At 40.0% G+C, this 23,818-nt stretch overlaps 2 protein-coding genes across 5 annotated transcripts in view; one reads left to right on the top strand and one right to left on the bottom strand.

Annotated features, from left to right (window-relative positions):
* Positions 1–3,276: 3,276 nt before the first annotated feature.
* RPS23 (ribosomal protein S23) lies at positions 3,277–5,090 on the top strand. The gene is made up of 4 exons (XM_033109880.1): positions 3,277–3,429; positions 3,859–4,018; positions 4,643–4,763; positions 4,893–5,090. Exons 1-4 carry the CDS (start codon positions 3,426–3,428, stop codon positions 5,037–5,039), a joined length of 432 nt encoding a protein of 143 aa, XP_032965771.1. The 5' UTR covers positions 3,277–3,425; the 3' UTR covers positions 5,040–5,090.
* Positions 5,091–16,207: 11,117 nt separating this feature from the next.
* The window catches only part of ATG10 (autophagy related 10), a 393,520-nt gene continuing 385,909 nt past the window's right edge, over positions 16,208–23,818 (bottom strand). For 3 of the 4 annotated variants that reach the window (XM_033110956.1, XM_033110957.1, XM_033110958.1), the window contains exons 6-8: positions 19,311–19,408; positions 18,557–18,671; positions 16,208–18,242 (exon numbers count right to left, since the gene is read on the bottom strand). In XM_033110956.1, the coding sequence (XP_032966847.1) occupies positions 18,572–18,671; positions 19,311–19,408 (198 nt within the window). In that variant the 3' untranslated portion in view covers positions 16,208–18,242; positions 18,557–18,571. The remainder of the gene's footprint in view (positions 18,243–18,556; positions 18,672–19,310; positions 19,409–23,818) is intronic. The other variant, XR_004423559.1, reaches the window with a different exon arrangement.

Raw genomic sequence — 23,818 nt, 5'->3', positions numbered from 1 at the left:
AAAACTTATGTTAAAACCTAATTCCTAATATGATGGTATTAGTAGGTGGGGCCTTTGGAATGTGATTAGGTCATGAGCCCACATGAATGGGATTAGTGCCCTTCTAAAGAAACCCCAGGGGCAGCCTGTTAGCTCAGTTGGTTAGAGCGCCAGTCTTCTTAACAACAGGCTGTTGGTTCAATGTCCACATGGCATTGAACCCTCCACATGAGCTGCACCTTCCACAACTAGATTGAAACAACTACTTGACTTGGAGCTGATGGGTCCTAGAAAAACACACTTAAAATAAATAAAAGTTTTTAAAAAAAGAAACCCCAATATGTCAATTATATAGCAATAAAATTTTAAAAAAACAAAATAATAAATAAATTAAGAGACAAAAATAAATTAAGAGACATCAGAGAGCTGCCTTGGCCCTTCTGCCATTTGAGGTTATGGCAGCAAACAGAGAGTCATCTGTGAACCAGGAAGTGGGCTCTCACCACTGAATATTCCAGCAGCACCATGATCTTGGACTTCCCAGTCTCCAGAACTCTCCAGAACTATAAGAAATGAATTTCTATAGTTTATAAGCCACACAGACTATGGTCATTTGTTATAGCAGACCAATAGACTAAGACATTATTCCTTAGCAAAACAAGGGTACTAAAGTTATTTACCCTTTAGTGTTATGAGAATTAAATAAATTAGTAAATGTAAGCACCTAAAATAATATGTGACACAAAGTAAGTACACACTATTATATTTAACGCTAATATTGTTATCCTGGATAGTGCTTTCCCATCCTACCCTTTGTCCTCAAACCTCTTCCCCCTACTCATTCTCTTCACTGATGACCTTCATTCTTATTTCATTGAGAAAATAGAAGTAAAAAGAGAAGTTCCACATTTCCCATCAACATATCTTTCACTTTACTTGCAGTTGTACCCCTGTACTCTGCCTTCTCTATAACTATAAATTGTTACTATTCCTGAGATCAATTCCTCCACTTAGGCACCCCTCTAGTCTACTCAAGGACTTGCTCATGCAATTATCCTTTCTCTAATGAATTATCCATTTTTTCCTTCTCTACTAGAACAATGCCATCAGCTACAAAAATGTCAAGAAATCTGCCATCTTAAACAAACCCATCCTGACTCCACAGACTCCTCCAGATTTCCTTTGTCTATTATAGAAAAATTCTTTGCAAAAATTGTCTATAGTTGCTGTCTACACTTCCTTCCCTCTCATACTCTATTGACTCCGATCAGGCTTACATCTTCACCACTCCATGGGATCCCCACCTGACAAAGTCGCCAATAACCTCCACGTTGCCAAATCCAAAAGACAACTCTCAGTTCTCATCTTACCCTCCTTTCAAACATACTCACTTGCACATTCTTCACTCAGCTTTGGTTAAAGCACAGTATTGGTAACTCCTTTTCAATCTGTTTTGCCAGACTGTTTTCCTTCACCTGCTTCTGTTTTGTATCACTAAGTTTTGGTGCGCCCAGGGCACAGGCCTCTGACCTTTCTCTGCTCTATCCACAGTCATCCCCTAAGTGGTCTCACTCAGAGCCATGGCTTTCAATGCTACCTATTCACCGATGACTCCACTGAAGTCCCTATCTGCCCATTTCACATCCCTACCTGCCCATTTCAACAACTGCCCATTTCACATCCCTACCTGATTGTGTAACAGGCATCTCAAACTTAATGCATCCGTAACAGAACTCGTAATTTCCCCTTCTAAATCTGCTCCTCTCCCAGTATTTCCCAATCAGTAAATAACACAAGTCACCCAATTGTGCAGGTTAAGAACCATAATTTACTCCTCTCTCACATCCTAGTCCTTAGCAAATCCTGCTGGCTCTACCATCAAACAGTACTGTGTTTCCCCGAAAATAAGACCTAACCTGACCATCAGCTCTAATGCATCTTCTGGAGCAGAAATTAATATAAAACCCAGTATTATATTATATTGTACTATATTATATTGACCTGGTCTTATTTTAATGTAAGACTGGATCTTACATAATATAGTAGGAGACCCGATCTTATATTAATTTTTGCTCCAAAAGATGCATTAGAGCTGATGGTCCAACTAGGTCTTATTTTCGGGGAAACATGGTATATCTAATCCAACCATTTTTTACCACCTCCACTGAGAGTTCAAGCCATTGTTATCTTTCAAATGGACTGCTGCGACACTCTCCCCAACTGGCCTGACAGATTCATCTCTTACAATTTTTTTCTCCTCACAACAGCCACAGTGATCCTATAAAAAATATAAACCCTATCTTGTTACTCCCCTGCTCAAAACCTTCCAGGCATTCAATCGCATGAGGAGTAAGTCTTCACCATGGTCTACAGCTTCACATGACCCTGTGCACCTTGCAAACCTCATCTAGAACCACACTACTCCTCATTCACTGTACTCCTCCTCCCTGATCCTTCAGTTCTTGTAAAGCACCAGCTCATTCTACTTATTGAGAATCCCTCATCTTGGAAGGCTCTGTCCCATATGCTTATGCGAATGACTCCCTCTTCTTTAGGATCTCAGCTCAAATGTGATGTCCACAGAGATGCCTTCTTAAACCACTCTATCCAGAGTAGCCATCCCCATCAGCAAGTTCCTATCATCTAACCAATTCAGTTGTATTTGCACTTATCAGTGTGTAAAACTATCTTGTTTATTTTTAAGTAAATATATGTATTGTTCTGCCTTCTCACACCTAAAACATAAGCTTTTTAAGAGCAAAATCCTGCACTCTTCTTAATTGTTGTATTCCCAGTGCCTAGAACAGTACCTGGCACAGAGAAGACATTTAAAAAATAGTTGTGGGATGAACCAACACTCCAGAAAATCTCTGTCATTCGACAAAGGAAACTAAGGTTTAAAGAGCTAATTAAAGAATCACCCAAGGTCGCACAACCAGTAGCTGGCAGCTTTGGGTTTTTAAGCCTGGTTTTTAATCACTACATCACGTTGCTTCACTAATTTTTTTCAATTTACCAAGTTGCTTCTGAGTAAGAGTTATGACTGAGGTCTAATTTTCCAACCTATAACCCACACTCCTTCCTCCTACCTAACGCCACTAAGCCCCGCCCCTGTGGGTTCGTCGAGCGCGCCTACGCCATGCGTGAGTCTCGTGCAGAGAGTTCTGGGATTGGTAGTCCACGTTCCTTCCGTCTCCGACTTTCACATAAAAAGAATTAAACAACAATGAAAATTAGATAGCGCTGAGTTTCACACATATTAAATACGACGCAGATTCTGGAAAGTGGTACAAACTTGTCTTTTTCGAAGAAGAGGGACAAGCTTCGGGTTAGGCGCTGCGCAGACAGCCGCTCGGGTCCTTGGCTGGGCGGGGCTTGCTCGCGGTGGCTTGTGGCTCCTTCCTGGGCTGCTTCTCTCTTTTGCTCGGGCCCGTGGTTCCGGCAGGATGGGTGAGCAGTCTCGGGCAGGGTTTGGGGGATCGCACGTGGAATTTGGGGTCTCGGGGGCGGGCGGACGAATAGGAACAGAGCGGTGAGGAGGACGCCACGGGGAAGACCGATGGGGAAGGGCCCAGGAATCGCCGCTCCCGCAGGCACATGGCCAGACGCCGAAGGGGCCCAGGCGACGGAGAGGCCGCGGAGCTCGAGTTAACGGGGACGCTGGGAGGCCAACACTGCCCCTGAGCATTGGCGTGGGCTTTCATTCCTTTGGGAAAGCGCACCCATCGGAGCGCTTGTGTCCACTTCTTAGTTGGTTCAAGGAAAACTTGGCGATTTAGGCTATGTACCGGCTTGTAGTCCAGGTGAGGTTAGTGTCTTAGAAGGTGTAAAACACGAGGGGCGTTTTTGCGGCGGAACTAAGGTGATTTTGATTTTTAGGCAAGTGTCGCGGTCTTCGTACTGCCAGGAAGCTCCGAAGTCACCGACGAGATCAGAAGTGGCATGATAAACAGTACAAGAAAGCCCATCTGGGCACAGCCCTGAAGGCCAACCCTTTTGGAGGCGCTTCCCACGCAAAGGGAATCGTACTGGAAAAAGTGTAAGTGAAAATGAACTACCTTTCCCGTCATGGTTTATTTTACTGGGGTAAATCAAGACACATGTATTTCAAGAAGTGGTGTAAATTTTATGTCTTTTCCGTACCCATATTTGAAAGTTTACGGTAACGTGAGCGTTTGGGGTTAGGTAACGAAGGTTTTTAATCTCTTAAAATCAGCTCGAAAGAGTTGGGGTGTGATTGGGACAGAGAGTAATAATGAGGGGACAAAGTTTAACGTGTGCGAACTATTCTAGGCAATTGGCACTTACCGACTTTAATTTTTGCAATTAATCATCTCCTACTTGAGAAAACTAAGGTGAAGAGAAGTTTCTTGCCTGAGGGATACAGCTAAGATTGAGCCACATGAATTTGCCAGTACTCAATTGTTTCTGACTTTACAAACCAATAATTTCATACAGTCCAATCACATTTGGGGACGGCAGGATTTAAATCCAGACTTTCTAGTTTGGGTTCTTGTCTCATATAACTATAAAGGGGCCAGAAGTTTAGCAATTTAGGGTTTGTTGAAACAGCAGTTAACAGTACAATTTTAAGTTTTATGCTTGAACTAAAATGTATCCCTTTTCAGAAAGCCAGCTTACTCTTGTGCTGTTTTTGTTTCAGAGGGGTTGAAGCCAAACAGCCAAATTCTGCCATCAGGAAGTGTGTCAGGGTCCAGCTTATCAAGAATGGCAAAAAAATCACAGCTTTTGTACCCAATGATGGTTGTTTGAATTTTATTGAGGTAAGTGTTTCAGACTGTTGTTGACTGGTTCTGTCTTCTGCTCCCAGGGTGGTTCCCCCCGTGTTTTATTTAATGGTATTTTTAGTGATTGCCACTGACACCACTAGTAAACTGTTGGTTTTATTCCAGGAAAATGATGAAGTTCTGGTTGCTGGATTTGGTCGCAAAGGTCATGCTGTTGGTGACATTCCTGGAGTCCGCTTTAAGGTTGTTAAAGTAGCCAATGTCTCTCTTTTGGCCTTATACAAAGGCAAGAAGGAAAGACCAAGATCATAAGTTTTGATGGTGAAAACACAGTAGTAATAAATTTTCATATGCCAAAAATAATGTTGTTCTTTCTTCTTTTACCATAGAGATGTGTGCTTTACCAATTTAGGATATTGGAAAAACATTTAATTCAGGATTCTCTAGAGTAAATGGGATTCATAATAAACTTTACCCCCTCTCTGTGGAATAAACAAACAGTAAATCTGGAATAAACAAATACAGCATTCCGGTATGGAGGGCTTAAAACTGAATTTCTAGCAGGATCACCTTGGGAACCCTTGACAATGCACATTCTTATATTCATTTCCCCAGGGACACAATATAATAAATACTACCCTCTTAATTGCTCCATGCTCTGGTTTTTGAGTATCTAAAGGTCAGGATCCATGTTGTAATTCTGTGTTCATGACAGCAAAATTTAGGCATGGGACGATTTAGTAGAAGTTAATGGAAGTAAATGCCTGTCAAATTAAAGCACAGAGGAAAAGTTTAACAGTGAGGGAAATGAGGTATAGAAAGATTGGTGTAAGTTCTCTTTGTCCTGAGCCTGTCAGTAACCGACGTTTTGACCCTGAGGTTTACTTTTGGGCCCACAAAATAGTGTGCCTCAGACCCAAAAGTGAAACATCCTGGTTTCTTCTGCCTCCTGTGTTTTCTACCCCGCCCCACTAACCAAGCGACCCTGTCATTCTTGGGTACAAAATGTAAGCAAAATCCTAGCAGCTTTTGTAGAAATAGTTAATTATATGGGAAGGCAATACTGAAAATGAATTTTGGAATCATGACCTGGTTTTAAGACAATTTGTAGCTCCAGAAATTGAGGATGTGGTATTAGAGGGACAGAGTAGTAAGGTAGATTCCCTACGTAGATCTATCCGTGTATGGATGATTTTTAACAGAATTCAATGGAGGAAGGTAGTCTTTAATAAATACTATGGACCTCCATTTGCATAAAACAAAAATGGACCTCAACCTGAATCTCAGAGCTTATATAAAAATTAACATCTGAATAAAATGTAAAGCTACAAAACTTGGAGAAAACATCTTCATAATTTAGGGTTAGGTGAAGTGGTTTTAGACCCTATACCAATAGCACATCACACACAAAAGGTAACTTGGACTTCATTCATTATATACATTTTTTCAATTTCTTGTGTCTTGAATTATAAATTGAAAAGTTTTTTTTTTAAAATGTGAATAAGTAGATACTTGTGTTACCTCATATTTGACTAACAAAGCCCAAAATTAAAAACTTGCTCTGCTAGATCTGAGTAAGGATGAAAAGATAAACCAGACTGGGAGAAAGTATTTGCAAATCATATATCCAACAAAGGACTTTTGAATCTAAGATATATAAAAACTCCCCAGTCTGAATCTAATTACAAGATGGGCAAATAGTTCACCAAGGAGATGACAAGCACATGAAAAGATCAATATCATAATCCATTGGGAAAATGCAAATAGTAAGGAAATAACATTGCACCTATCAGAATGGCTCAAGTTAGAAATACAATACCAAGTACTGGTGGTGCTGGAGCAACTGAATTTCATACATTGTTGGGAATATGAACAGTACAGTCACTGGAGAAGTTTGGCAGTTTCTTACAAAGTTAAACATGATCCAGCAATTGCACTCCTGGGTAGCTGTCATACAGAAATGAAATGTCTACCCACACAAAATCCTGTACATGTATATTCATGGCAACTTTATTTAGAGAGCCAAGAACTGGAAACAACCTAAGTTTCCTTCAATGGGCAAATAGATTAACTGGTAGGTATATCCATAAATGAAATACTACTCAGTCAGAAATGAAACTTGTTACATGCAACAACTTCTATGGATCTCGGGTATTATGCTAAGTGCAAAAAGCCAATTCAAAAGGTTGTATATGTGCTGTATTATTTATATAAAACTAAAAACGACAAAATTCTAGCGATGGAGAAGAGATCAGTGGTTGCCAGGAATTAAGGAATGGCAGTAAAGTTGAACTATAGCAGGAGGAGTTGCTTTGTAGTGACAGAACAGTTCTGAGTCCAGGTTGTGGTGGTGTGTACACAAATCAATACTTGTGATGGAATTTCATAGTCCTATGTACAAAAAAAAAAGTGCATATAAAAACTGGTGAAATACAAATAAGGTCTAGTTAATGGCATTGTACCAAGGTCAAATTCCTGGTTTTGAAAATATACACGTTATCAAAGATGCTATTTGGGAAAGACGGGTGAAGGTTATACACAAACTACATTATTTTTGAAACTTCTTTTGAGTCTTATTTATAAAGTTTTTTAAAATTGTGAATGAGTAGTTATTTAATTTGTGTTACCCCTTATATTTGCCTAACAAAGCCCAAACAAATCAGAAATTGTTACAGCAGAAAGAATCTGGAGATCACTCAGCCCAGTGATATTCCGAGATCCTGGGAATATCAGAATTCCCTAAGGCATTTGCTAGAGTACAAACACTCTGTATCTTCTGGGAAACAATCTTTAGGTATTTCAAGAGAAATGTCTTTTTGACAAATTGTCAGGCAATCTTTATGTAATAATCCCCTTGCTTTCTCTACTTAGGAGGAGAGAAGGGGAAGAATGAGCAAGCTACTGATCTTACCCAGCCACCTCACCCATAAACCAGAAGTCCAAAAGACGTAGTTCCCAATTATTTTTGAAATACTTCGCCCAACGAATTGGCACAGCTGAAAGCAGAACAATAGTCTGTCCTCTAAATGAAATTGTTCCTATAGGAAACCCATCCCACTGCCAACAATACACACTGTCGCACAAGTAGCTACTTAGCCAGTTAAAGCATAGATTTATGCTGGGTATTTAGTAAGAGTTTTTGTTCTGTGCCTTTTGAAGGGGAAGGGGTCGTAAAACATGACTAATAAATTTTCTGTAGGTTTATATGGAAATGTCAGAACACTCCAGTTAGTGGTGTTCTTTAAAGAAATGTGAAACTATTAGGGAAAAAGACGCAATGCCTCTATTATATGCCTTTTTTCCTTTTATTTTTTGATGAGAACTTGAGAAACAGTTCTAATTTGACAGCTATGCACATTTGAATGTATATCTCTGCATATATGAATTTGCTGTGTTTCATTCTAGGAAAATGTGTGGTGGCAGGATTTGTCTGGAGTCACTTAAAGGTTGTCAAAAAGTACCTAATGTTTTCTTACTGGCTTTTGTGCAGTCAAGAAAAGAGGCCAATATCATAAATTACCATGTTACGATAAACTTTTCACTAACAGCTACTTGAATAATCTTTATTTGAACCTATAAAATCTATTTAAATGGATAATTTAAGTATTAACTCACATTTTTTATGACATTGTAGTTAGGCGATGTTTCCAGTTTGTACTGAGCATTCTTAGTTTCTAGCACAATTCCTGTCCATATTATTTGGTAAAGTGCTGTTTGTTAGTATGGAGGAAGAGAAAGGGAAGTGGATATGAAACCTTACTGTCACAGTAATGTCACCACAAGAGTTCTAGAGCAAAGCATTAAAACATTTATCAATTGTTTTTCAGCATAAATTGTCTCATGGGGAAAATCACTTTTAAAGTGACATTTGAAGGGACCCATGAGTGACTGATAACCTATATTTCCAAATTTGCACACACACAGTCTCCACCCCATTCAGACTGTCACTGAAGCCTTTAACGTGGAGTGTATCTTCAAAAACGAGGGAGCCACTCAGCCCTCAGACCTTCAGCCAGGCACGGGCGTGGACCACTGAAATCCCTTCTTTTAACACTGCTTCCCTGATAACCTGAAGCTTTCAAACAGCAACTGTGACACCAATGAGCCTTCTCGGTCAGGAGGGAGGGAAAGGAGGAAATCCTGGCTGCAGAGCACCCCTTCAGGTCTTCCAGTCAGAGAAGTACCAGCTCAGTCTGCAGGTCCTTACCAGTGGTCTGCTTGACTATTTGTGGTAGTGAGTTATTACTGACGTGATAGTCTACTCACAGTGTGGGAGTTCTTGTTTAATTCTAGCTTTCTAAAACCTCTGTCACTGAGGTTAATTAGAAACAGAACAAGCAGGCATGTCACTTGGCTGGGCTAAAAACATAGGACATATCGAGCATACCCACATTTTCAAATAAGTTTAGATGCTAACGAATACATTGCAATGTTTCCTTACCTCTTTTAGCAACCAGCTAATGTTTAAATGTAAACAATAGTGGACAAAGTAGGCAAAGAAAATCACAGCTGAGAACAGTTGAGAGAAATGTTACTTGTTGAAACACGTTTTGTCCATTAACACCTGCTTTAGAAACAGTGATATGAAATAGTTTTGTCATATCTTTTCCCCCCAACAGCTTTGTGGACTTACTTATCCAGCTTATAAGATACAAGAGGTTCCAAGTATTTCCCTAGGCTTGTAATTCCAGTATGCAATGGTTGAGGTTGTTCATTCTGTGTTTTACATTCTCTTATGTTTATAATTAGGTAGTTCTTTTCTTATCCCTATATCCCTCTTTCTCTTGCCCGTGGTGTGTGTGTCTGTGTGTGTGTGAATGTGTATAACAGAAGAAAGCCATTGTGAATGGGATTTATTGACCAGGATTCTTGATCTATCCCACATGGGATTTATCCCATAAATTTTGGAGGGTCTATGATCCTCCTGAAACTGCACGCAGAATTTTCTGATACACACACACACACACACACACACACACACACACACACACACACAGATGCTCCCCGATTTATGATGGGGTTACAGCCCTATGAACCCATTGTAAGTTGAAAATATTGTAAGTCAAAAATGCATTTAACACACTTAACCTACGAAATATAGCTTAGCTCAGCCTACCTTAAACATGCTCAGAGCACTTACATTAGCCTAGAACTGGGTAATTATCTTGAGTTTCATCTCAAGAGTAATTGCCTCCCTTTTCTTCTTCTTCCCAGAAGCAGGAGACACAGACGGGCATTTTGTAGATACAATGGGATGTGAAAACACAAAACACAATGTCCAAAAAATGCTGGCAACACAGTACGCTGTGGAGTATAGTTGTTTAAGCTCGTGACCACGTGGCTGACTGGAAACCAGCTCACGGCCACTGCCCAGCGTCAGGAGAGAGGGTCTTACTGACTATCACTAGCCTGGGAAAGATCAACATTCAGATCTGAAGTATGATTTCCACTGAATGTGTATCACTTTCGCACCACTGTAAAGTCGAAAAATCGCAAGTCAAATCATTGTAAGTCAGGGACTGTGTGTGCGCACGTGTGTGTGTGTGTTTGTATATATATCAGATATGTGTGTGTATACACACACACATACATTTTTCTGAAAATGGGGTCCTATACTCCTCTTTAAAGACTTACAAAAGGGTTCCTTATCAAGAAAACACCTACTGTTAAAATCTGCACAACCATGAGCAGACTTAGTCACATATTACGTAATTTTTCATTTTAATCACAGCTGAGAACCCTCTCAAGAAGTTGTCTATGGTTTGACATTGTTTATGCCATGTCCCCAGTGTGGAGAGGATCTACAGATGGATGATCCAGCTTACAGAACCTGCAAAATGCACATTTCACATTCTACTGAGATTGCACTGGCTCACCGAAGTATGGCACAGTGGGCCACGTTAGAGAAAATTCCCGATGTCACAGGTGAAGGCAGAATCAGAAAGAGGGTGTAAAGCCTCACCCTCAGAGTAAAAGCAAAGGACAAAAACCCAAAGACTTTTTAACGTCTAAGACTGGAGTAAAACCTGATAGAATAGATCAAATAAAAAATGTTCAGTATGCACCTATAAAAATAAATGACATAATGGTTGTGATTTTAAAATATTTGAACAAATATAAAGTAAAAAAAGAAAAAGTGAAGCAAATATGGCGTCAATCTTGGTAGTAATTGCTGATTCTGATTTGTAAATATGTGAGGGTTCATGTACTATTGACTTTTGAGTATGTATGGAATTTTCCATCATAATTTTAAAAAATTACATACACATCCTAATTGTTTAACTCCATGCTTTCTGGTTATATCAGACCCAGCACAGGATGGTCGCCTCCAATCGGAGTAAAATGGAGATGTGGGTAATCAAGTGGATAAGAAAGAAGCTGGGAACCTAATCCAGCAGCTCTGAGAAATATAAAATGTATCAGGAAAAGACGAAGCTGCGAATCCCTGCATAGTTTAGCAAGACAGAAGAGGAAAATGTTTGATTCAAAAATAAAAGCAAAATAAAATAAAATTATTTTGAAAGATTTTAGGAAATGGAAAAACAGATTGCTGTGGGAATGTAAATTGGTACAATCTTACTGAACAATTTAGCCACATCAAAAGTCTTAATACATTCCACATCCTTTGACCTGTTAATTCCCTTAATAACAGCATAACCAAAAAGAAACAAAAGGTAGCAATAGTTTCTGCACACATTTCTCACTGCATTACTTTCTGAGAACTCTTTGAGGGAGGGGCTTTGTCTGTCCTACTGACCACTGTAGCCTTAGTACGGGCCCCTGACACCCAGGGAGTGCTCAATGAATGGATGTTAAATGAACAGAGAAAAATTAGAAATAACATAAAACCCCAATGACAGTAGAGTTATTTGGTACATTTTGATATAGAAGAAATACTAGTTATGTTTTTCAAATAAAATTAAATGACATTGGAAAATGTTCCAAATATAAGGTTAACTGGGAAAAATCAGGATGTAAAAACCATATACAGAATTATCCTAATTAAACATTTAATCTAGTATGAGGAAATACATCAAAAATTTAACTGCAGTTATCTCTGGGTGATACATACTTAAGCAATTTTTAAATTTTCTCCTTCCTTCAAATATTTCTGTGGTTTCCAAATTATCTATGAGGACTAAAATTTTTTTTCAAAATGAATTTTTAGTTTCACAATCTATGAATAGATAGGCAGAACATTACAAAAAGAGCCAAAGTCATCTTCGATCACTTCCAATCCAAGTTCCCATTCTCCACTTTCCCAGGCAACCTCTCATGAGTTTGGTGTACATCCTTCTAGACCATTTTTTATGTTTTTACACACACACACACACACACACACACACACACACATACACACTGCACATGCACTACAGAAAATGTGGTATTGGTATGTTTTTGGTATAGTGTTAAGTTGCATGCATGCTGTGCATCTAGTTTTTTTTTTTTTTTCTGTTTTAACTCAATCTATTTACGTGATACATGAAGATTGAATTGATTCTCCTTAATTGCTATACAGAACCGCATTTTATTTAGCAAGTTCCCTATTAATAAGCAGGAAAAGCCTGGTAGTCTTTCTCTCTGAATCTACTGAAAGAGGGGTAGGAGACCACATCCCACTCTGTTGCTGGTGTCAGGGGGAAGAAATCTTCTCAAAGGATGGAGTGGATGAAGTTCCCAAAAGAGGAAAGCAGGTCCTGTCCCCGGTGCCTGCAAAAAGGAGACCATGGCAGCTTTCCCTTGGGGCTTAGTGATCACCCACAAACACAAACACTCCACAAAGATTTGTTGAGTACTAGCAAGTACCAGGCACCATGCTAAACCCTGAAGATCTGGCATGCATGTGCAAAAGACAATGCAGCAAAGGCTGTAGATACACTGAATTATGATTTCCCATTAACCTACCAGGGCATGCTTTGTTACATTTCTGACTCATGGTTATAATTAACAGTGATTTGGGGTATTTGAAAAGCTTCAAAATAATCCAAGAAGTCATCAAGCAGCCATAAAGTTGATTTACCCTCATGTAAAGTCAATTTCAATGAAGGAATACATGTGAGTTTCCACTTTAAAAAAAATAATAATTTACCGTGTTTCCCTGAAAATAAGACCTAGCTAGACCATCAGCTCTAATGCGTCTTTTGGAGCCAAAATTAATATAAGATCTGGAATTATGTTATGTTATGTTATGTTATATTATAAAAAACCCGGTCTCATATTAATTTTGGCTCCAAAAGACTTATTAGAGCTGATTGTCCGGTTAGGTCTTATTTTCGGGGAAACACGGTACAAAATGGGACTTCATTTCTAAAATCCCTTTCAGCTCTAGTGTTCTAGAATACAGGATACTTGCAATAGGACTGTTTCACCACTAGGTGTCACTATAGGCAATACAAAAGTTGAATAAAAGCAAGGGCTTTACATTACACTACTGCTCAAAAAAACCTACCAAATTCAAGAATAAAAATGTGAAAGCACCTTTACAGACAAGCTCTTTATAAGAATACAAAGGGGTAGCTGCAGGAACCTATCCACATATTAAAGTAGCCCAGTGCCATGGGCACAATAACAGTTAATACTTCCTATATCCTTTTAGAACAACCGGCAGCAATGTACTGGCCAGAAACATGAGGGAATCAGAGGGTCCCAGAATTGGACGTGAGCTTATTTGCCCATTCGTTTTAAAATCTTTGATTGTTCTCTGAAGTTAGAAATGCATTTCAATCACAACCTAGCACACACACACACCCTCATAGATACAGACTTTATATATAGGTATACATTCATATATATAAAAGGTACTTGAAACCAAAGCTTCACAAAATAATAATACCCTTACTATGTGCAATGTACTTTTTTCTATGTATTTGTGAAATAATAGAAAATATATATGTTGGTCTCTGCCCCCCCCCGTCCCCCGCACGGTTCCTGGCACAGAGCTCCTAAAACCTTTGTAATTTCCTAAGTGGTAAGAGCATGAGGAGCACCATTTGTTCTACTATTTGGTTTTTCACCTTAGTTTCCGACATAGATCTCCTAAATTCCTTGGAATTTCCTGGGTGATAGGAGTATCTTTTGTTCTAAAGAGGAGACTCTTGGTGGCCCCCGGAATAGCTTCAGGATGGGGGCTGGTCACCAGAATGACCAAGCCCTGATTTGAAGCTGGGAAATTTCAATCCCATATCCCATCCTCCTGGAAGGGGACAGGGAATAGAAGTGGAGAAATGATCAATTCTGCCTATGTGAAGAAGCCTCCATAAAACTCCCCAAAGCACAGGGTTCAGAGAGCTCCCAGGTTGGTGAACACATCTGCATGATGGAGGGTGACCCACCCCAACTCCACAGGGAGAGAAGCTTCTGCACTTGGGACCCTTCTGAACCTCACCCTATGTATCTCTTCATCTGGCTATTTATCATATCCATTATTAGATAATAAACGGTAAACATAAGTGTTTCCCTGGTACTATGAGCCATTCTAGCAAATTATTGAACCCAAGGAGAGGATCATGGGAATCCCGGTTTATAGCTGGTCGGTTAAAAATGCACGTGACAACCTGGGACTTGTGACTGGTGTCTTAACTGAGGGCAGTCTATCTATTCAGCTAGATAGTGTCAGAATTGACAGAACTGAATTGTATTGTAGGACGCCTAGCTGGTGTTACAGAATTGTTTGATGCATGGAAAACCCACACATGTGGTGTCAGAAGTGTTGTGAGTGTGGGAGTATTGTGAGAGTAAAGGAGAAACACAGACAGTGTTTTTTCCAGACATATTCTATTTCATAAAAAAAAAATACTGATCATAAATCAATAAATTGATTTTACTTGATCTAATACATTTCCTTTCATTTAATACATTAAGAAACAGAGAGGTACAGTGAGGTACAGTGATTTACCCCAGGTAAAACAGTAAGCCAGAACTCCGGCTTTTTAGGACACTGGCAGGTTTTGTTTTGGAAGGTCCTAAGCAAAAATTGCAAATGTCTTTGGCATTCTCCCACCGCTTTCTGTACTCCTGTACCTTCTAAAGCCTATGCACTAGCACCTACTGGTGAAAAAACTGACAAAGTGTATGCGTGATTAGTTACATGCAGCAGTCACATAAAAAATACACGTTGTTTCTATAATGCAAATATGATCACTTTACTTGAATGCCCTCAGCGGCTGTTTGTGGTTTTCAGGCCGAATACAAATGCTCAGTATGACAATAAAGGCTCCTGCAGACGTGGCCCCAGTCCTGCTAGCCAACCTCACTCTACCACTTCTCCATAAGCACCTTAAAGGGCTTTTCTCCATTCTTGACCTGGCTAAATCAAGTTTTTCGTGACTCTACTCACATTCCCCTTCTCAGAACCTTCCCTCGTGCTTGCTCTCCACACCTGTGCCACAGCACACATCTTACACACTGTCCCTGTATCTTCCTCTTGTCTGTCGTCTTCACTGGACTGTGGCATTTTTATGAGCCCGGGTCCCATCTTTCCGTTTGCTACCCCTGGCACCTAGCCTAGGGCTCAGTACCTAAGGGGAACTCAGTAAGTATCTGCTAAGGAAATATTTGCATGTCCTTATGCAAATTTTAATCCTAAAAAAACAAAAAACAAAAACCACAATTCATTGGAAGATCAGCTCTCAGAAGTATGTAAAGAGTTGGATTTGACAAGGCAGATCTCCATTTCCTAACATCTTGAGAGTATGAATAAAAACTATACCAATCTTGGAAGAAATGGTTCCAAAAACCCAATTTTGAATTCTTTTTTTTTTCCTCTTTCACACATTTTTCTTGGAGGGAGGGATAGTTAGTCTCGTATTTTTAATCTCTGGCTTGTAAGCTAGAACCTGATCATCAACACAGCCTCTGGCCCTTCCAATGGGCATTCAAAGAACTGGCCCACCCACTCAAACCCCCAGAATGAGCCTTTCCTGGATCACATATTAAGGGCAAACAGCAACTCTTCAGTCCATGCCACCTTAGAAGATACTAAAGGAAAAGTGAGTCATTACCTTAGGTTACTTACTACCCGTAATTAAGGAGGGAAAGAAATCAGAGTGAAAGGGAGACAACTAAATGCTAGTAAGACTAAGTACAGTGAGTAATAGAGGGAGATGTGACCGGTAGGGATGGTGGTGTTTATTGATGGCTTTGTGAAAGCGAATCATACAAACGAGGTTGAGCACTGGGTAGAGGGGTGGGGACGGAAGCATTTCCAGGTGGGAACCAGCATGAGCAACAGCCAGATAAGGATGGGAACAGAGACTTGCTTGATCAGGAGCACGTTTGTGTTGGGCAGGAGTCAGGCATGAAAGGCGGTGGGAAGGAGCAGAAGTGCTGGCATCCTGACAGGGCAGGGCCATGATCCACCACCCCTTTCTCCATGCAGCACCGTGTTGGTTAGGCTGCACATCTGGAGTTACTTACCATTTTGATCTTCTCCATGCCCTTGTTAGGTGAGTGGGATAGATATCGTAGGCTTTTTTTTAAAAAATAGAAATGGTAAAAGACTAAAGAAGATTAAGAAAATTAGCCCAAGTCACACAGCTAGCAATTAACTGGACTCAAAGTTTAGATCTCTAGACTTCTCACTATTTCTCAGACCCAAGAATTGGAGTGGGCCTCCCTCACAAAGTCACACAGCTAAACTTCCTCATTTTGCAAACAAGAAAAACTGAGGACCAAACAAGTTGAAGAAATTTTTCCAAGGTCACACAAAAAGCAGAGTTTAGGACATTGGCTGGTAACCGCTTTAACCAGCCTTATTTCTGAGTGAAGGGGCTTTTTGTTATGTTAGCTGGAGAAGAAACCCAGAGGAAAAATTCTCATATTCCAGAGAAAGAAGTGTTAGTTTGACACAACAATTTTTTTTTCTGTTTTATAACTGTTCAGATAATAGCCTGTTATATAACTGCATTTTTAAAACTGAAAATTTTTATCAACCAAAAAGTATAAGTTTTTTAAGTGAAAAACATTCTGAAAAGAAACAGAGCTGCCTGAGGAGAGGGATCTATCTGGGGAGGGAGGTCCCCACAACATCTAGGAGCATTTCAGAACTTTTTTCTGCCACTGATGAATTTTCAGGTCTTCGTCAATCAGAAAAGGAAAAAAAAATTATTTTAAACTTTAAGCAAAACAACACACTGGCCCCAAACTGACATAATAATCATCTCAAAATCTGTCAGCAAAAGATAACTAGTATTTCCAGACAAGTACATAATCCAGGTTAAACATTATTATAATTTTTTTAACCCCAGAAATGACATGGCTTGAGAAATGACTTGCTGAGAAATCTGTGTTTACATTAGGGAGAGTGGCGGGTGGGGGGTGGGGGGTGGGGGAGGAATCCCTTACAGAAGTTGAAAAGATGTTAAGTGGTAAATACCAAAATGCCCAGCAAGCATGTAAGCAGCTTTCATCTCAGTATGAATATGTGCAGCTCAGCGTTTTAAAATGTACTTTTAGCTTTTCTAACATTTTGAACTAACACTTTCTCTACTTCCGCTCCCTCTATAAGAGTCCTGCCCTTATGCTGCAGACTGGAAGTGCTGTCACAGTCCCCTTGGATTCCCCAGAAGGTAATCTCTTCACCCTAACCATTTACCCAGGGGGCCACCTGAGAACAAACGCCTCCTGGACTTCCTTAGTATCAGGTGGTCTCAGGGGCAATGCCGGGACAAATGTTAGGAGTCAGTCCAACTTGCCGCAGTTATACATAGAATTGGACAGGGCCTGTTGGGAGATGAAAACAATACAAATAAATGCCACACTAAAGGCACATCTGGACCAGAGGTTCTCCAGGACCCAATGCATCAGGATGACCCCAGAGAGGCTGTTTCGCAAGGTGGTACCCAGCAATTGTACTTGTAAAAGATCCTCAGGGGATTCCAAAGTGCATCCATCACTGACAGACATTAATATAGATGCTCTAAAGAGCCAATTACATTTTTTCTCTTAATTTCAGCCCCTAGCAAGTTAAAATGAAAAACAAAACAAGTAACCCCAAACCAAAAATTCTTCCAGATTACGTTCATCTTAATACTTTACTGGCTAGTAAACTTATTGACAGACTGGGTGAATGAAAGTCAAATATAAGAAAGGTGAGCATTGAGTGAACATCTGTATATAATAGTTTACAATATTTTCTCAGGTATTAATGATCTCACGGAGTTCTCATAGCAACTCTGTTGAGGTAGCTTGTTACTCTCATATTAAAGATGAAGAAGACATGGCTCAGAGACATGAAAAAATGACCTGGAAATGCCCCATGAGGTCAGTATTTCTATTATCATGTTACATTAACTTTTTGCTGTTTATATTGATTTGTGTCTTTGAGGTATTTCTTCAAATATATGGGATATCAGTTGCTGCAGACATTTGCTTCCAAGGGGGAAAAAAAATCCATGTCAAAATCTTGGTGACCTGAAAACTCACAGTATGGAGTCCTATTAAAACCAGGGTGGGCCATGTCAACGCTCAGCATTCTTCATGCTGCAATTTCTAAGCTCTTTGGTTCAATAGAAGAATCTGAAGAACAAGAACAAAACAAAAGTCAAGAGAATAAAAGAAGGTTAACTGAACAGCACAGACTTATTTCAAGAATATCAATTCTAAAATAAAAACACCCTGTCCTGTGAGTGTCACTTATAGCAAAGTAAAATGCTTGATAAATGATTGGGTGCTGGTTGGTTGGAAAACAAAAAACGCAAGTCAGTGGTCAGCTCATTAGACATGAAAGCAAACTTACATGGTGGGGACAGCAGGGACAACTTATCAACATACAAGAGAGACACCAGGATCTTTGTAACAGCAAAACATTCAATCTGGGCTTTCCTTTGTACCTGTCATTCGACATTTCATTCATCTCGAGAGGCTGCGCTGGCATAACTCAGAGGCAGATTCAGCCCAACAACTGGCCCTACAATGCTCAGCCAAGATGTGATGTAGTTGACATTCCTGGGAAACAAGTGAAGATACAGACAATTTTAGTGTTTCCATTGCAGTTTGGACGAATGGTAGAAAATCAGTTACCAACAACAAACGAGGTGTGCCCACCACTTGGAATCCCAGCATTTCCAAATGTCTGCCCCGTTGCTTGACAAGGGCTCAAGCTCCAAAAAATCTGTGAGGATTGCTCATTAAGGTAGCTGGAGGCCTTGGGATTCCTGAGTCCCCCAGATGATTCCAATTTTATGCTTAAAATTTACAGCATTTGCTAAGGTGGTAGAGTGCAGTGATTAAGAGCATGGCTCTGAGGCAAAACAGGTGGTTTTGCAATTTTCAAATCCCAGTTCCACGCCTTAACTAGCTGTGTGACCTTGGCTGAATCATTTAACACCTCTGTGCTTTAAGCGGCCTCCTCTGTAAACGGGGTAAAATAATAGAACTTAGCTCATAGGGGCATTATAAAACTCCAATGCATTAATATGTTTAAAATAGAAGAGCACCCAGGACACAGTAAAAATCAATAAGTGTTAGCCATTGTTATTATTACAAAGAATATTTCTTTTTTAGCGTAGCTTTCAGAGTCACATAAAAAGATTTACACTTTTAAAATCAGAGTAAAAGCCAATGTATCTTGATGGTGTTTCGTACCTATTGATTTTCCGAGAATTCTTTAACACAGGAGTCATGAATTCACTTGTCTTGCAGGGATGAAGTACGAAAAAGGGTTGCCCGAGGATTGGATGCTCCTGTAAGAATCAGAGTTGCTTCAGGATGGCCAGTGTTTAACTTCAAAAAGTTAAAATACATCATCAGGATTTCACTTCAAAAAGTTAAAATACATCATCTGGTTTGTTCCTTTAAAACAAAGGTTTGTTTTAACTTCCAAGATATTAAATTAAGATACAAACAGATTGCAGTTTTGAAATATGATTCATAATCCAAACATGAGAAGAGGCTGCTAAGAAGGAGTCCTGTACTGATAAAATAGTAGTCAATCATAGGAGGGCACATGGCTTGGTTTACACAATACACACTGTAGATACATTGTATCAGTCCCCTTTCCTTGTCAGCTAGTGTTTCCCTTGGGTCTTTAATTATTCTTTAGTTTTTCCTCAAGGATATGTGTGAAGCCCAGTAGTAGCCTGACCATCTGAACAATGTATTTTATTCATTTCTTTGTTAGTGGTAAGGGGACCAAAATCATTTGCACTTTCTTTTATATAAATTTTGTCAACACGTTAATTGTTTCAGGCCTAACTGCATTCAGTGCCAATGGATGCATGTTCGGTGGATAGAATGGGGGGCGGAGGGTGAGAGCGGGGAGGATGTGTTGCATTATTTAAGTTGTTCTGTCTGTCTGTCTCTCTTTCTGAGTTTCTCTGTTTCTCTCCTTCTGTCTCTCCCAAGCCTATTGGGCTGTTTCTATGAGTTAAAAGTCCATATGGCGGAACACCACTGCCTTTGTAGCAGAATGACTGGATATAAGATATAGGTCAGACTGCTGCTAGGTTAGGGATGTGGGCATCATTTGGCAAGCAATGGTGAGCCTTAGCAGGTTTCTATGCAGTGAGTGATCTATGCACAAATTCTCTCAACACGAAAACAATGATTGAGGATAAATTTATTGAGTATTTACATTGTGTATTAACCATTATGCCAGAGACTGCAAATTCAAATATTGCTATGATGTGAATGTTTGTGTCCCCCAAAATTCATATGTTGAAATCCTCATGTGCAGTGTGATGGTAGGAGGTGGGGCCTCTGGGAGGTGATTACATCATGAGGGTGGAGCCCTCAGGAATGAGATTAAGGACTTTATATAAACGGCTCCATGCAGTACACGGTATTTGTCTTTCTCTGTCTGACTTATTTCACTTAGCATAAGCATAATGCCCTCTAAGTCCATCCATGCTATTGCAAATGGCAATATCCCATTCTTTTTATGGCCAAGTAATATTCCATTTGACACACACACACACACACACACACACACACACACACACACACAAAATCTTCTTTAGTTAGTCATCTATCGATGGACATCTAGGTTTCTTACCAATCTTGGCTATTGTACATAATGCTGCAATGAACATAGGAATATGATTTCATGAATATGTGGAATCTAAAAAGAACAAAACAAACGAACAAACAAAACAAAACAGAAATAGATTCATAGATATAGAGAACAAACTGGTGGTTGCCAGAGGGGAGGAGAGTGGAGGGAGGGTGGATGAAAAAGATAAAGGGGAATAAGAGGTACAAACTTTCAGTTATAAAATAAATAAGTCATGGAGACATAATGTACAGCATAGGGAAAATAGTCAATAATACCGTAATAACTGTGTATGGTGACAGATGTTACTAGACTTACTGTGGTGAGCCCATCATAAGGTATATGTGTCAAATCACTATTCTGTACATCCGAAACTAATATAACATTGTATGGCAACTACACTTTAATAAACAATAAAAACCAAAAACAAACAAACAGAGAAAAAAAACAAAAAGAGGCTCCAACGAGAGAGCTTGTCCCATTCCTCCGTGAGAGGACATAGTGAGAAGTCTGTGACCCAGAAGAGGGCCCTCACGAGAAAGGTCTGGTAACCTGATATCAGACCTCCAGATTCCAGAACTGTGAGAAATAAATGTCTATTTTTCATAAAATACTTAATCTGTGGTATTTTGTTATATCAGCCCAAAGAAACCAAAACAAATATCTGCAAAGATCATGCAGGACCCGAAGGAGCGAGGCCAGGGAAATACACCAGCAGGGGAAAGGCACTTTGGGGCTGTGCCAGCTATCTGCTCATCCTAGCTGTGACATGCGGGAATGCAGGCTCAGTGTGCCAGGGCTTCTGATTTGTCAAAATAACCTAGCTTTTCCTCCAGATTTTAAGGTAAAACCTCCTAAATTTAAATGTCGGCACATTTTTTTCTTCTTCAACATAGTGTGGGCCAAATAAAACAAGCCTGCCGGCTGACTTTGGACTAGGGGCTGCCTAGCTTCTTCTCCTCTTCTCAGCCAATCCAAGGAGAAGCTGAACTCAGAGCTATCCATGGGAAGAATTTTGTGTGGTTTTCCCTGCTACCTCCACCCGCCAACTCCCAAACATTCATGCCTGCGTGCATGTGCACACACCCACTCACAAGAAATGGGAGGGACAGCTCCTCTTGTACTGGAGACATTGGATGTGGTGATTTGGGTGGTTATATGTGTGGTGAGGGCTGGGTTATCCACTGGGTGTGGGCTGGTGTATATCTCTGCCCAGCGGCTTGATTCTTACAGCAGAGTCTGAGCTCCTTCTCTCCAGCTCTCTCCCCACCACTCATTCTTGTCCCTAACCAGACCCCAGGGTCACAGCCCAGATGTGTTATTCCTATAGTACTCCTCCTGTCCAACTCGATTCTGGCTTCCTTTACCTGCCTTAAACTAATATTTATTAATTCAACACATATCTGTTGATCATCTCTTATGTGTCTCCCGGGAATAGTTCTGGATATAGTTATAGAGATCACTGTATCTCAAAGATAAACAAAGTCCCTGATCCTTGGAACTTACATGCCAGTGCAAGAGACAGCTGATACACACACAAAACAAATAAATATACAAGATAATCAAGATATGAATGAAATAAAAGATATGATAAAAGATATGAATGAAATAAAACAGGGTAACGTGATTCTGGAGGGATCGTGGTGGTTTAGAGTGGGTGAAGAGAAGGCCTCACAAAAGAAGTGATCTTTAAAAAGAGTTTGGAATGACAAGAAAAAACCTACCATGCAGAGGTCTGGCACCAGAGTGTTGGAGGCAGAAGACTAAAGGGAAATGAGCATAGGAAATGCTAAAGAATTTTAGGATTATCCTGGACTAAAATAATTACTGTTTGGAGGGTTGGGGTATAGAAAGCCAAATTTAGTCTAAATTTTTTGGATTACTTTATTAGTAACCAATGGAAGGAATAAAGAGCCATAACCACATCTTATTGATGAGAAGACATGTTACCTTCTTCAACAAAATGAAACCTAGACCGCCAAGGATGGCATTAGATGGAAACACCCGTAATGGGGCATGTCAGCTCCACCAGGCAGCCTCTACTCCTCTCTAGGACTCACTCTTCCCTTGGCATCCCTTTCAAACCCATGGGGAAACTCCTCCAGCTTTAAACATCCAAGCCCAAGCCTGTAGCTGAGGTAGAAGAGACTGTTCAAACAAGACTCCACTAAAAGCCTGGGAATACTGAAAGGGTAATAAACACACAAAGAAACAGGGCTCTTGAAGATCCAGAAGTACAATACTGGGGGTTCCCAGGCCCATTTGAGTCATGTAGGACATTAGGAAAAGACCTTGACTGAGTCTTCCCTTCCTGGCCTACATGGTGGATGGAAGCACTCACCACCACCCAAGAGTGTCCTCCAAGAATCTTAACCTGTCACAATTCAGTTTCCTGAGGACTTGGTGACACTCATGAGGAACAACTTCATCAGAGAGTCATGACCTTGCCTCTTCCTTATAGACCTTTGGCCTAACCTTTACAAGACCTCAAAAGAAAAACCATATTAGAGTAGAACATATATCCAAGAGATACATGCACACTTATAGTTCAGGGGACCATTTTCTAAGCAAATATAGGTCCATGCCACACTACAGCTCTGCTCATTTGATGCTGCTGAGTAAAGACTTGGACTTTACTTCTGCAACTCATCTTCTGTTCATTCTATGAGGTCTGACAATTAAGTTTGCGAACTTGTTGCAATGATGTTGCTAACCTTTTATTTTTATATCGGAGGGATTATTCATTACAAATTTGTACTAACTGAACAAACAGTTAACGAAGTGTTGAAAAGGCTGCATGAAAAAGTTAGACGACCTGAACTTTTCACCAACAATTCATGGCTCTTGCATCACAACAGTGCACCAGCTCACACAGCACTGTCTGTGAGGGAGGTTTTAGCCAGTAAACAAATAACTGTATTGGAACACCCTCCCTACTCACCTGATCTGGCCCCCAATGACTTCTTTCTTTATGCAAAGATAAAGGAAATATCGAAAGGAAGACAGTTTGATGACATTCAGGACATCAAGGGTAATATGACGACAGTTCTGATGGCCATTCCAGAAAAAGTGTTCCAAAATTACTTTGAAAGGTGGTCTAGGC

The sequence above is a fragment of the Rhinolophus ferrumequinum genome, chromosome 7, assembly GCF_004115265.2.
Source record: "Rhinolophus ferrumequinum isolate MPI-CBG mRhiFer1 chromosome 7, mRhiFer1_v1.p, whole genome shotgun sequence".
Classification (NCBI taxonomy): domain Eukaryota; kingdom Metazoa; phylum Chordata; class Mammalia; order Chiroptera; family Rhinolophidae; genus Rhinolophus; species Rhinolophus ferrumequinum.
This window is presented reverse-complemented; position numbering and strand designations above follow the sequence as displayed.